This window comes from Hippocampus bargibanti, linkage group LG14, assembly GCF_051943395.1.
Source record: "Hippocampus bargibanti isolate YZ-2025 linkage group LG14, ASM5194339v1, whole genome shotgun sequence".
NCBI classification, from domain to species: domain Eukaryota; kingdom Metazoa; phylum Chordata; class Actinopteri; order Syngnathiformes; family Syngnathidae; genus Hippocampus; species Hippocampus bargibanti.
In genome coordinates this window covers 11,932,034-11,943,955 of record NC_142747.1, presented here as the reverse complement: position 1 = coordinate 11,943,955, position 11,922 = coordinate 11,932,034, and the positions used below count along the sequence as shown (strand labels likewise).

At 41.4% G+C, this 11,922-nt stretch overlaps 1 protein-coding gene across 1 annotated transcript; it reads left to right on the top strand.

The window, feature by feature from the left end:
* Positions 1–635: 635 nt before the first annotated feature.
* Positions 636–11,922, top strand: zbtb38 (zinc finger and BTB domain containing 38). The gene is made up of 3 exons (XM_089012981.1): positions 636–780; positions 1,298–1,562; positions 7,551–11,922. Exon 3 carries the CDS (start codon positions 7,584–7,586, stop codon positions 11,109–11,111), a length of 3,528 nt encoding a protein of 1,175 aa, XP_088869107.1. The 5' UTR covers positions 636–780; positions 1,298–1,562; positions 7,551–7,583; the 3' UTR covers positions 11,112–11,922.

The following is an 11,922-nucleotide window of genomic DNA, read 5'->3' as shown; positions in this document are numbered from 1 at the left end:
GTTACATATTCTGATATTCGCTTCCGGTTTTAGCCGCATTGGAACGCCGTTGCTCACTTAGATGCTTGCCTTTTCTAACTTTTGAGAAAAGTGACTTGGCACCGATATGTTGATGGCGGTAAAGTGTCCGCCACATACCTTAAATTAACACATTTCCGCACGTAAAGACATGAGTTTTACTTTTTTTGGGAGGGGCGCTTCACACAGTGGGCTATTCATGACATTTTTGCTAACAGCGTCATTGACTTTCAAGAACACCCCGTTTCAAATGTTGTAATTATGCAGAAATACAGATGTAATTTTGTTGACTATATATCTTCGAAAGTGAATAGATTTAATGTTGCATACTATCAAATTAGTTTCCACAATCTATCATTAGGTATACATGTTGACATGCAATGTATGGGGGACAAGAGACAAGCAATAAAACCTATAAACTCGGAGTGTGACTTCATTACAAGGTCAACGGTCACTTGTCACCCTTGTTCATGTTTATTTGTGTTCCAGTCAAGCCTTTGCGATATCTACTGGAAGTAATCGGCACGACACTCTCTGTATGTTCTCCCCGGTAGCCAGCAGATGTCGTAACGGGGCTAAGAAAAATGTCGGTCGGTCAGATGACGCGAGTAGGCGGGGGAACACAACGGTAACGTGTGCAAAACAAGCGCTGTCATTTTGTTTCCATTTCAGGCCTACTGACTACAACACATTTCAGACACATAAGAAAAAGTCATACGTCACCCGAAACTTGCACAGACAAGGGACGATACCATAAAAGAGGTAGGCGCATTTCATTTATATATTGTATTTGTTTCTCCTGGAGACTTTTTACTAGTTAAACAGATGGTACAAAAACGACTGGAAATATAAACACCTACACGATCAGGTGGGGCATGTGCTTTTTGTATAACTTTCATTGTGTAGTGTTCCACGTAATGATCAAGATGATGCCACTTTAAGATGGAGAGTATGTCTAAATACAGTCTAAGCACGTTAAGTGTCAAGTTCAGCTAGCTAGCTTGCTATGTTAAATGATCTGCCCGAACATGACTACACATAATTTGACTCGAAGTGACTGGTTTATTATTAGACTCCAAATACCGGATACTGCCTTTTCAGCCGCCCCGCAGATGAGAAAAAAATGTTCATTACATAACAATAAAGGATGTGTGTGACATACCCTTCCCGGATACTACCGCACTCGGCCTGAATCAGAGGCAGAATGGTGGCCTCATCGACTGTATGTTTGCTGGAACGGCATTATGAAGTGCCTCTTGTTGTTTTCCCTCATCCCCAGCCTCAAGCTTGTCTTTGTGGGTCAGTGATGCAAGGAGAGTGACGCAGCAGTGGCTGCAGCTCTCAGCAGCCGACTAGCTATACATGGCAATGAAAGAATCGTGGATTCAATGCCAGGAGCATGTGCCACAGAAAGCTACTCGACAACACTGAAGAGAGACCATGGCACACACCTGATTCAGAGCGAAGGCAGAACAAGACCCGAGTGGTCTCAAACTCGACAAGAATTGCCAAGGCTGCACATTCAAGAATCTCTGCATCTTTAGGTAAGCAACTCAAAGTGTTTGTTGTGGTGACATGGAAGATTTCATGGATGCGCGTCAAGAGTGTGAATGTTAGTTAGTGAATATTAGGTCAGGCTTTTTTTTTAAATGTCTTGCAACCTTTATATACTTTTAGTATCAGTTAAATACATACCATAAAATATTTAGAAGTCAAACTACATTTAACACACCAGTGAGAAGAGTGCTGTTATCACCCACAACCCTTCAAATTTCAATGAACAAAAAAAAAAACAACTAATCACAAAAACTCAAGCTTTCTTTGATGATCTTGAATAATGTAGCTGTGTCAGCTGAATGCGCTGTAACCACATCTCTCTCAACTGTCAAATACCAGTACTATGATCTAGAAAATCAAATGTGACTTTGTCTGGCATCTTTATTATACCTACACACAATTATGTTTGAGTCTTGAAAATCTAAGAAATAACATGATTTTTTCCTTACCTTTATTGTTTGGATAGTTGGTAATGTTTTATAAGAAACCATGCTGAGTAAAATACATAGGTACTGTATAGCGACTCATTTGTAAGAAGACTCTTTAAAGGACAACCGACATCAGTTTTTTGTTTCCTAACTGACATCAGAAAAACGTTTTATAGCACCTAAAATACCCAAAACACGCAGTATGATATTTTTATTCAAATGCAAAACACCCATAAAAATGACTTAAAGTGTCCAAAAGCTGCAAAAAATTGAGCTGCGAATTGGACATTTTCAGACAGTCCTGCCCCCAGTTCGTGACGTCATGCCAAGACATCTTGCATTGCTGGAGAATCAAAACAATGGCATCAGATTCTGAGAATATGCTTTGTTGTTACACATCGAGTTATGAATATGATTCAAATAATTCTGAAGAGGAAAGCATACATGTTTGCAATCGATTAAATAATTTATTCTGTGCCATTTTGAGGCAACATTGGGGGGAAATGTATCACCCAAAAAGAGGCAGAAAATGGCATCTAGGCTTCTGTGTTGAATTAATCAGCCCGTTTCCACAGGCTGATAAATTCCTTCCATGGAGCTTGGTCACCCTTTTCTGCCAGGTTTTTGGTGCAACACGAGGTTTTCAGACCAAACAAGTACAGCAAAATATGTTGACGTGATGGAAGGACTGCTACAATGTGTCTTTTTTCGGTCAGGGGCGTTCCTTCAGTGACGTCACATACGGACTCGTCACCAACTCAAAAACAAGACTTCCTGAATATTCAGCACAAGTCTTAAAACGTAGGAATCTTATTAAAATACGCTCAGTAGAAGTCATTTGAAGCCATTTTACAAATTATGGACACAACTTGTCCGGAGACGTCGGTTGTCCTTTAAATGCATTCATTCTTTAATTTGTTCATTCTTCAATTCATGCATTCATTGATTCATATTCCGAACCACTTTATCCTCACTCGGGTTGTGGGTGGGGTGGTGTGGGTGCTGGAGCCTATCCTAGCTCTTACCGGGAAGTAGGCGGGGCACATCCTGAAACGGTTGCCAGCTAATCGCAGGGCACATAGAAAAAAAAGTACTATCCACACTCACACTCGCACCTAAAGACCTCCTACGTAAGTACGGGAAGAACATGCAAACTCCACACAGAAAGGCCGGAGTTGAAATCGAAACAGGTACCTCTGCACTGTGAAGTTGACGTTTTAACCACTCGTCTACAAGGGTCGGCCGTCAAGTAAATAAAGATTTACCAATCTTCAAAAATCATGAGTACCAGACCAGTTGATTACGTTCGACCGGTAGTCTGTGGACTGGTCCCATGTCAACCGTGAGGCGTTGAGGGGGAAATGGGGATTTAAACAATATATACTTTTTAAATGATGTGGGTGTTACACATTTTCGTATTAGTGTACACTGGACCCCAATCACCCTGGGAGTTTCATTTTCGCATGCCCTCTTGTTCGTGGTGTCACGCCAACACGTCTAGCCTTGCTCGAGAATCAAAACAATGGCTTCAGATTCAGAGTTCTGAAGAGGAAAGCATACATGTTTGCAATCGATTAAAGAATTTATTCCATGTCATTTTGAGGCATCTGGACAGAAATGTAGCACCCAAAAAAGGCAGAAGATGGCGACAAAGCTCCATGGAAATGGGCTTATGTGTCTCCTGAGAATTTTTGTCAGCGAATATCAAATTGTTGTTCGGTGCAACACACAACGATTCACCATCGCATTATTTATGTGTTTTCCTTCTAATTTCGCCATCAATACGGATCAACACAGATTTAAATAATAAAGCAGACGTTTGATTTGAAAAAAAAAAAAACATTTCGTTTTTTTTTCCTTGGAAAAGTTGTCGGCCACCCGGGCGGAGACATTCTGTAGTAGTACGCCCGACGTAATGGTTGCACGCCCCGGGCATCCCGGCAGATGTTATTTCAGACACTGGTATTGTATTGTATTTTGGACAGCCACCATCATTTCAAGCTCATATAACTCCAGACACATATAATTTAATAATTACCTCTTTTTTTCCTGATGAAAGAAGAAAGTCTCAGGTTTCTTACACTATGTTCAATGTTTATGTAGTCCTAAAAGTCAATATTCTGTGGGTCCTGGATGTCGAGTGACAAAAACCCTGGCACTGGAGTGGACACATTTTTTTTGCGCATGTTTGGCAGTGAATGAGATAACCTCATCTGCCATCGACCTATTTGGATAGAGTAAACCAGTCTAAAGCACCAGTCTAAAAGCACGGCGAGCAAGTGGGGCTGCTGTGAAGGGAGTCCTTGCACCCACAGGGTGAAAAAGCACAAACTCGTGCATTGGCTGCTGTTCTGGCTAATGTGTTGTACATCCTTTGTTTGGTTATCTGTATTTGTGAGACATTAGTAATTGCTTTACTGTGGTATGTATAGTAAGTTTGGGTGATCAGTTCGTTTTTACAAACAGTGGTCAGTGTTGTTGAGAGCCATATTGAGGAGACGGAATCGTGTCATGTGACAGCCCCTCCCGCACTGAGCGGTAGAACGAAAAGCCCCGTTTTCATCCTCAGAGGCTCAGAGTGTCATGGTGGGTTCAGATTCAGCCCTTCCCCCACACCGTCTGCAATGCTGACGCATCCATTGCCCGTGCATCAATCAACACCCTCTATGTCTGCATATCTTGCTCCAGTTACTGAACTGTTTTGCTCCAAACATTCAGTTGCCATACTCATTGAAACTGCGAGTGAAATCATTTAGAGCAATCTGTTCCTGGTTTGCAGTGGTACAAATTCGGACTACCCTTGCCGCCATCTTCTCTCCGCTTCTGCATTACCAACCACTGCCCCCGTATGAGCACAGGCAAAGAAGAGCATGTTTGTAACATACTGGGTGAGACCGTGCATGAAATAACCCTGTGCATTATTATTTTTGATCAGCATTGGATTGCATATGACATCTATACATATCCGGCGGTACTTTGCAGTGGGGGATTAATGAGGCATTTCTGAAGAAGCAGAGGACTCTTGCTACCAGTGATGCATTTGCTTTGACTCTTTTATCAGGCAGAGAGCTTGGGTGATGTAGCGCCAAGAGTCGCTCGGTTTTCGATAACCCGCTGCCACGCTTGAATAAAGTTGCAGTTTCCTGCAAAATGCGTGCCGGTTGCCCAGCGAGCACAAAGGCGAGCCCATCCTCCCAAGTATAGCTACACGACAGAGGAAAGGACAGCCTGAAAAGAGAAAAGCAGGGCAGATTGACTCTTGGACTTGGGTTGCTCAGATGGAGGTAAAGGACAAGCAAACTGAAATCATCATCATCATACAGAAAGGAAGAGAAGCGCTGATGTTTGAAAATACTGCTCTTACCCTGTTCGCCGACTATGAAAATAAGACTCAAGTATTATTCCCATGAAACCATTCCTTTTCTTGTAAAGTAGGTTTGAGGTGTATAGATAATGGACACTACGTTGCTCTAAGGTATGTTTTGCATGATTGATCGCAATTTACATTAGGTGTTGATGCACGCGTTCCAGGTGTGCAACATGGTGGATGTTTTTGCCTGTTATCTTTGTGAAGGTAGTACAAAAATATTTTTACATTTGAGGAGAAGTGAATCCTATGTAATATGATGACCAAAAAATCCCTTCAGCGGTCCTATATATTGAGGTGTTGTGAAATCATGAGGTCTAGGGACGATGTAAAAATTTCTGGTCAACCTGTGGGATCAAAGTGTTTAATCTAAACATAGATACATGAATATATTTTTGTATCTAAGCGTGATATGGCATCCTTAAAATGTCAAGTTGAATCTTAAGAAAAGATAAGCTATGACACATCACATGCTCTGATATGAAATTCAGTTTCGTACAATGTCCGGTGCAGACAAAGTAAGAAACAAAGAAGCATCAAGTGGAGACAAAGATGATATCGCTTACTGAGCAACTATGAGTGTAGGTTTCTCAAAAAATAAAATGTTTGTTAAAAATGTTGACAACAATAGATACTGCATCTCAACATACTGCGCAAAAATAGTAGGTTGCCATAACAACAGAATCCTGTTGGAGAATGTGGACAAGGAGGCTGGTTGTAGTTTCAGCAATATGAGTGCTTTTAAAAAATGGTAGCCATATTATATTTGTTGTGCAATTACTTTTACAATGTAATGCAGTGGTCGCCAACCTTCTTTGCACCACGGACCGGCGGATAAAGAAACTTTCCAAAGATGTTTGTTTTTTACTCATTTTGCTAGCTTACGGTGGTCTAATTTTAGTGGTATGTATTACGTGACCTAGACAAACGTTTTGACGTGCGTCAAGGGTAAGTCATAGACGGATGTAATCTGGTAATTTTCCATTTTTTATTTTATGTAAATTATTTATTCTTTCTGCGTGGCCCGGTACCAAATGAGCCACGGATCGGTCCCGGTCCACGGCCCGGGGGTTGGGGACCTCTGATCTAATGTGTCTTACTTAAAAGTCTGGAAGTTGAAACAAAATTGAATGCATGTCAACGTGATGAAAATTTTGATGGTGATTTTTGCCCAAAAGAAACAATCAAGTGAGACATGCTAAAATTTGACATGTCTAAATGATTTAGAACATGAGTGCTAACACTCTTTCAGCATGGGAGCTACTTTTGAAATGATTAATTCAAAATGATCTACCCATTATATTTATTTAGAACTATATTGAGGATTCTTACAACTTGTGTTGATGTATAACCACATATGTTGCACAACATAATTATGTACATTGTTAGGCCATTACCTGCGTTCACTCTGATAACTGGCAGACGAGACAAACGCACTTTGAATATGTCATCGTGAAAAAAAAGTCCTCCTCCGATTCCGTATGAAAGTGATACTTTTTACTTCGTCCAAGATCCATCTCCCCGACTGATTTTTATACCCTATCTTACTTTTAAGAGGAAAAAAACGAGCGAAAAATAAGAATGTAACGAACGACTAGCTTGTTAACATTAGCAAAAGTGTAGTTTGAGTTCGCAGTGTTTCTAACGCTGTAGTGAGATGTCATCTGATTGGTTGTCCGGTGTCTCAATCAAGTAAAGGGATGGCTGATAGGCTAGTCTAGATTTTATACCAAACAACTCAACTTATTATTAACGTAATTATTTTTATTAACTGTTATTTAAAAAAAATTATAAACTCAACTTATTATCATCGACGTATTGAACACCCCTGATTTAGTTGCACTTACACCATGGTCACTGCCACAGTTTGATCACATAAACTTGCTGCGATGAGTCATCTTGCAGAGAGACAGTGAATAAACCGGATCTTCTATTATGCCGTCATACAAATACTTGCTTATCCTTACTTACGATACACCGGATAAAGTAGTACCATTACAAAGAGTCATTTGATTTACATTGGAATATTGACACGCTGGCACAGATGCTTTTCTATCTGGACATTACTGCCATCTGGTGTTATGATATTAACTACATTTTGTGAAGGGTCTTTATGTTGTTCTTGATTTATATTTCCCAAAATAAATTGTATATCTAATGTAATTGTCCTATTTTTTTAGATGGCTGCGATGCGTTGCTTCAGTTAGAACCTGATGGATAGTTTTCATCCTCACACCGTGCTCAGCAAGCTGAACGAGCAGCGCTTACTAGGCCTTTTCTGCGACGTGACTATTGTAGTGGAGGATGTGAAGTTTCGTGCCCACAAGAACATCCTGGCAGCTTGCAGTGGCTACTTCAAGAATGCTCTGTCAAACGAGACATGGAGCTCTAGCCGTGTGCTGGAACTGATGGACCTAAAGTCTGAAGTTTTTGCCTGTGTCCTCAATTTTATCTACTCCGCAAAGGTGACATCGCCTTGTGTCGAGGACAAGAAGGAGCTGATAGCAGCAGGGAAAATACTTGGTATTCCCTTTTTAGAGAAGCTTTCGGGGCAAGAGAAAAAGGACAAGAATCAAAACCAACTGGGCCGTGTTAAATCCATAGACTGGAGCAGTAAAAAAACAAAGGAGGAGGTCACCAGACCTGAGGAGATTGATGGTTCAAGAGGACCACGAATCACCAATGCCTTCTCTATTACTGAGGTGGGTCCTGGGAACAATCCATTCACCCCACTAGGAGACGGTAGGCAGACACCAGATGAAGGGCAGCTCCCAGCGGGTTGCCTAAAGTACTCTTGCATTGATGGAATCCATGAAACCCCCACTTTCTTAGACCACTCATATGCTATCATTAAAGTACCTGAGGAAAAAAGTCAGACGAGTCAATGGGACAGCAAGAAGGTGTCAAAGTTTGCAGCACTACAGCCAAAGCAAACTACTTACCGGAATTCAGGCCCACTCAAAAAGCGCCACAGGCTTCGAGGTGCTTTTTTTCGAAATGCATTTCCAACACATACGGAACAATACACGGAAAAAAATAATACATTCACCCCAACGACACCCTTTCCACAAAGTGAACAAGATAAGCCCAGCGCTGCAGTTATTCCTTTTTCCAAAAGCTATGTCCAAATAGCTTCAAGTCCTTTGAATCTTCCTCCTCAAACGGAGGACAGCGCCTCAATCTATGAATGTAAACGCTGTCCACAGGTATTCAAAAGTGAGTGTCTCCTTGCGTTTCACTCCAAGAAACATAAAAGGTTTTCCGATAGTCATTTGTTTTGCAAGTTTTGTGATAAAAAATTTATCCATCCGAAACGGATGCGCAACCATGAGCAAAATTGTTCGAAGGCTTTGGGAAAGCCTCAACAAGATTCTGGTAAAGAGGTGGACCTGGATTCAGTTCGCATTTTGAGCGAGGAGGACACCAGAACTCAATTTCCTCCTGTTGACCACCCAGTGGCCGACACCCTTCTTGTTGATCAATTACAGCTCCCAAAAGATGAAAATAAAAAAAGGGTAGGAGTCAATCAGAGAATATACAACTGTAGTGTATGTAAACGGGTATATTTCACACTTTCCAGTTTGAAACGCCATGAGAATGTACATTCCTGGCAGAGGGCTTACCCCTGTCATTACTGCAATAAAGTGTTTGCATTGGCGGAGTACCGGACCAAACATGAAGTCTGGCATACAGGCGAACGCCGCTATCAATGTATTTTCTGCCTGGAAACATTCATGACTTATTATATCTTAAAAAACCACCAAAAGTCTTTTCACGGGATTGATCCTACACTCGCCATGAAGCGAAAATCTGCCAACGGTGGTCTGAAAGCCAGTGTTTATCCAATTAAGCTATACAGGCTTCTGCCTATGAAATTTAGGAAAAAGCGATATAAGACATACAGTCAGACATATTTGGAAGGTGATGGGGCAGACTATCAAGGACAACTTGACAACAATATTCTCGGCCCTCAGTTTGAGGGAAATAATGTGAGCGGTTGCCTTGACGGTGTTTCATTGCCTTTGACTTTCATGGCAACAACAAAGATGGTGGCTCCTGTCATGCCGCGCATCAGCTTTGACAAGCCCTGTAAAACAGATATTGACCAAAGTTTGCGCCATGATTATCACAAGAGCGAAACAGGAAAAGATACTGAGCATAGTTCACCCTTCTTTAACTTTGACTGTACAGTCCCAAACTCTGACTCAGCGAATTGCTCCGAGGGTGATCCCGGTCACCCTCTTGATCTTATCACCTCACATCACATCAGTCCAAACGTAACATTCTTCAACTCACTGAACACTGTGGAAAAGCTCAGTGAGTTGTCCGCTTCTGCAAAACGAGTTGAGAAAATGACAAAGGACATGCTCCGCTCAAATACTGAGAAAGGGAGCCTCAATAAAATAGTGGGCTCAAAGACGCAAACCTACATTGCCAAACCTGTGTGTCCGGGTCCATCTTCAGATGGTGAAGCGATACCGTTATGCCAGATAACGGTAAAAATAGGGGATGAAGCCATCATCCGCCGCAGAATCAAAGGGTCCAAGCTCTTCCCAAGAAGGAAAAAAAGAGAAATGAGAAAACTGGGGGAGGTGGAGAGCCAAAGTCAGCTCTATCCAGGCGGCACTTTGGAGAACTCCAAACTCCGATTCAGACCAGACATTTCAAGTTTAATATCCGAGGCCCACGAGGATCCTAATGATTGTGACTTGGCTGATGAGCTTTGGCGTCCTTACTATTCTTACAAATCTAAAAAGAAGAAAAAGAAGCGGAGATTCAAGCACAGGAAAGCTTTGTTCCATGATTACAAAGAGACAGTCAGAACTGACACCAGTGCCACTGACGCTCGATTGGACAGTTGGCAAACAGGAGATGGTCTCTCAGGTGGGGAAGATGTGAAACGTAGTCTCCACAGAAGTTGTAGCCCAAGAACAACCTACAATTGTGACATTTGCGACAGCTCTTTTATCACCGAGACAGGTTTAAGAGCTCATATTATTGGTTCTCACCCATATTTCTGTCACACGTGTGGGAAACAGGGCCCCCCGGGGGAGACACCTAGCGGCAACGATTACATTTGCAACAGTTGTATGGAAAATGGCTCCTGCTTTGATAATTCAACCTGGAGTGGCAAACCAGAGAAGAAGTTCCGCTGTTCCTTCTGTCCGCAGCGGTTTCTCTACCTTGCCACCAAGAGAAGCCATGAGAAAAAACACCAGGAGACAACTGGAGAGAGCTACACCAGTGAACCGTGTTCGGAATACATGGATAACTTGAATACGGACGTCAAAAGAGACTGCATCAAAACAGAAGAGGATGACAATCAAGAAAGTTCTGACATGCAATTTGAGGAAGGAGGATATTTTCCCATGAAGAAGCCTAAAACTGAGGATGCAACAGAGTTCATGACTATGACTCCGCACCAGGACATTACATACACGCACATTAAAAGTTCCTTGTCACACCAGACTGAGACTATGTTCACCTTCACGTCACCCTCACAAACACATCAAATCAAACATAAAGTGAAAAAAACAATAAATCCACCAGATTCTTTGGATCAAGCTTTCAAACCTCAATCTCTAAAGAGAGATAGCAGTAGGCACAAGGACAATTTGGAAGTCGACAGCGTAAATGATGGACAGATATCCTGCAAACCGTCAACATCAGACGTTATAGACAACCCCGTCTCTCTACACAAGCCAGAGAAAAAGATGTGTAAAGACGAAACCTTTTTCTAAAGCTCTTTAACTATAGACACTGACAGGAGGTGAAATAAAGATTTCACTTTGAGTCACTTGGACGAGTAATAAATGTACTTGAGTTTTCTTTGCAGCAGCTTGATAAAATGTTTGGAAAGAACACACTGAATATTAAGGTCTAACATCTGCTTGTATCTTATTGTCATCAGTGGGTGAGTTCATAATTTAATTTATCGACGTTATGAAGACCCCACACAAACTTTTATAGATTTTGAAGACCTTCTGAACCAGACGTTTTCTTTGATTGTTTATAGGAACCAATTCATATGCGCGGGATTGAGGGTCCAAAAAGAGACGTTTCCCATAAGTAGGTTGAAATTGTGTTTTATGACATGTTTGCTTGTTCTGAAAATGAATTCGATTGAATACATCCTAAAATTGAAGGCAATGTTTTAACTTTTCGTGGCAAAACAAAAAAAAAAACGTTGATTTCTTGCAATCCCATGCCAATAAAATTGGAGGACATCATGGATTGCACTACATACTCTCATACTTCCATTGAGTGGTTAAATTGCAATTTAATGGCTTTCTAATCCCTTTTTGTATTCAACACACAGAAGCAGTAGGTCCCAATTTTGGTGTGTTTGATATACAGTATTCAATGTATAAATCATCCATCCATACATTTTCCGAACCATTTTGTCCTCACTCGGTCCACAGGGAGTGTTAGAGCCTGTCCCAGCTGTCTTTGGACAGTAGGCGGGATGCACCATGAACCGGTTGCCAGCCAATCACAGTATATAAACCACATACAATGTAAATAAATTATTATTCATGTACTAAACCGTTA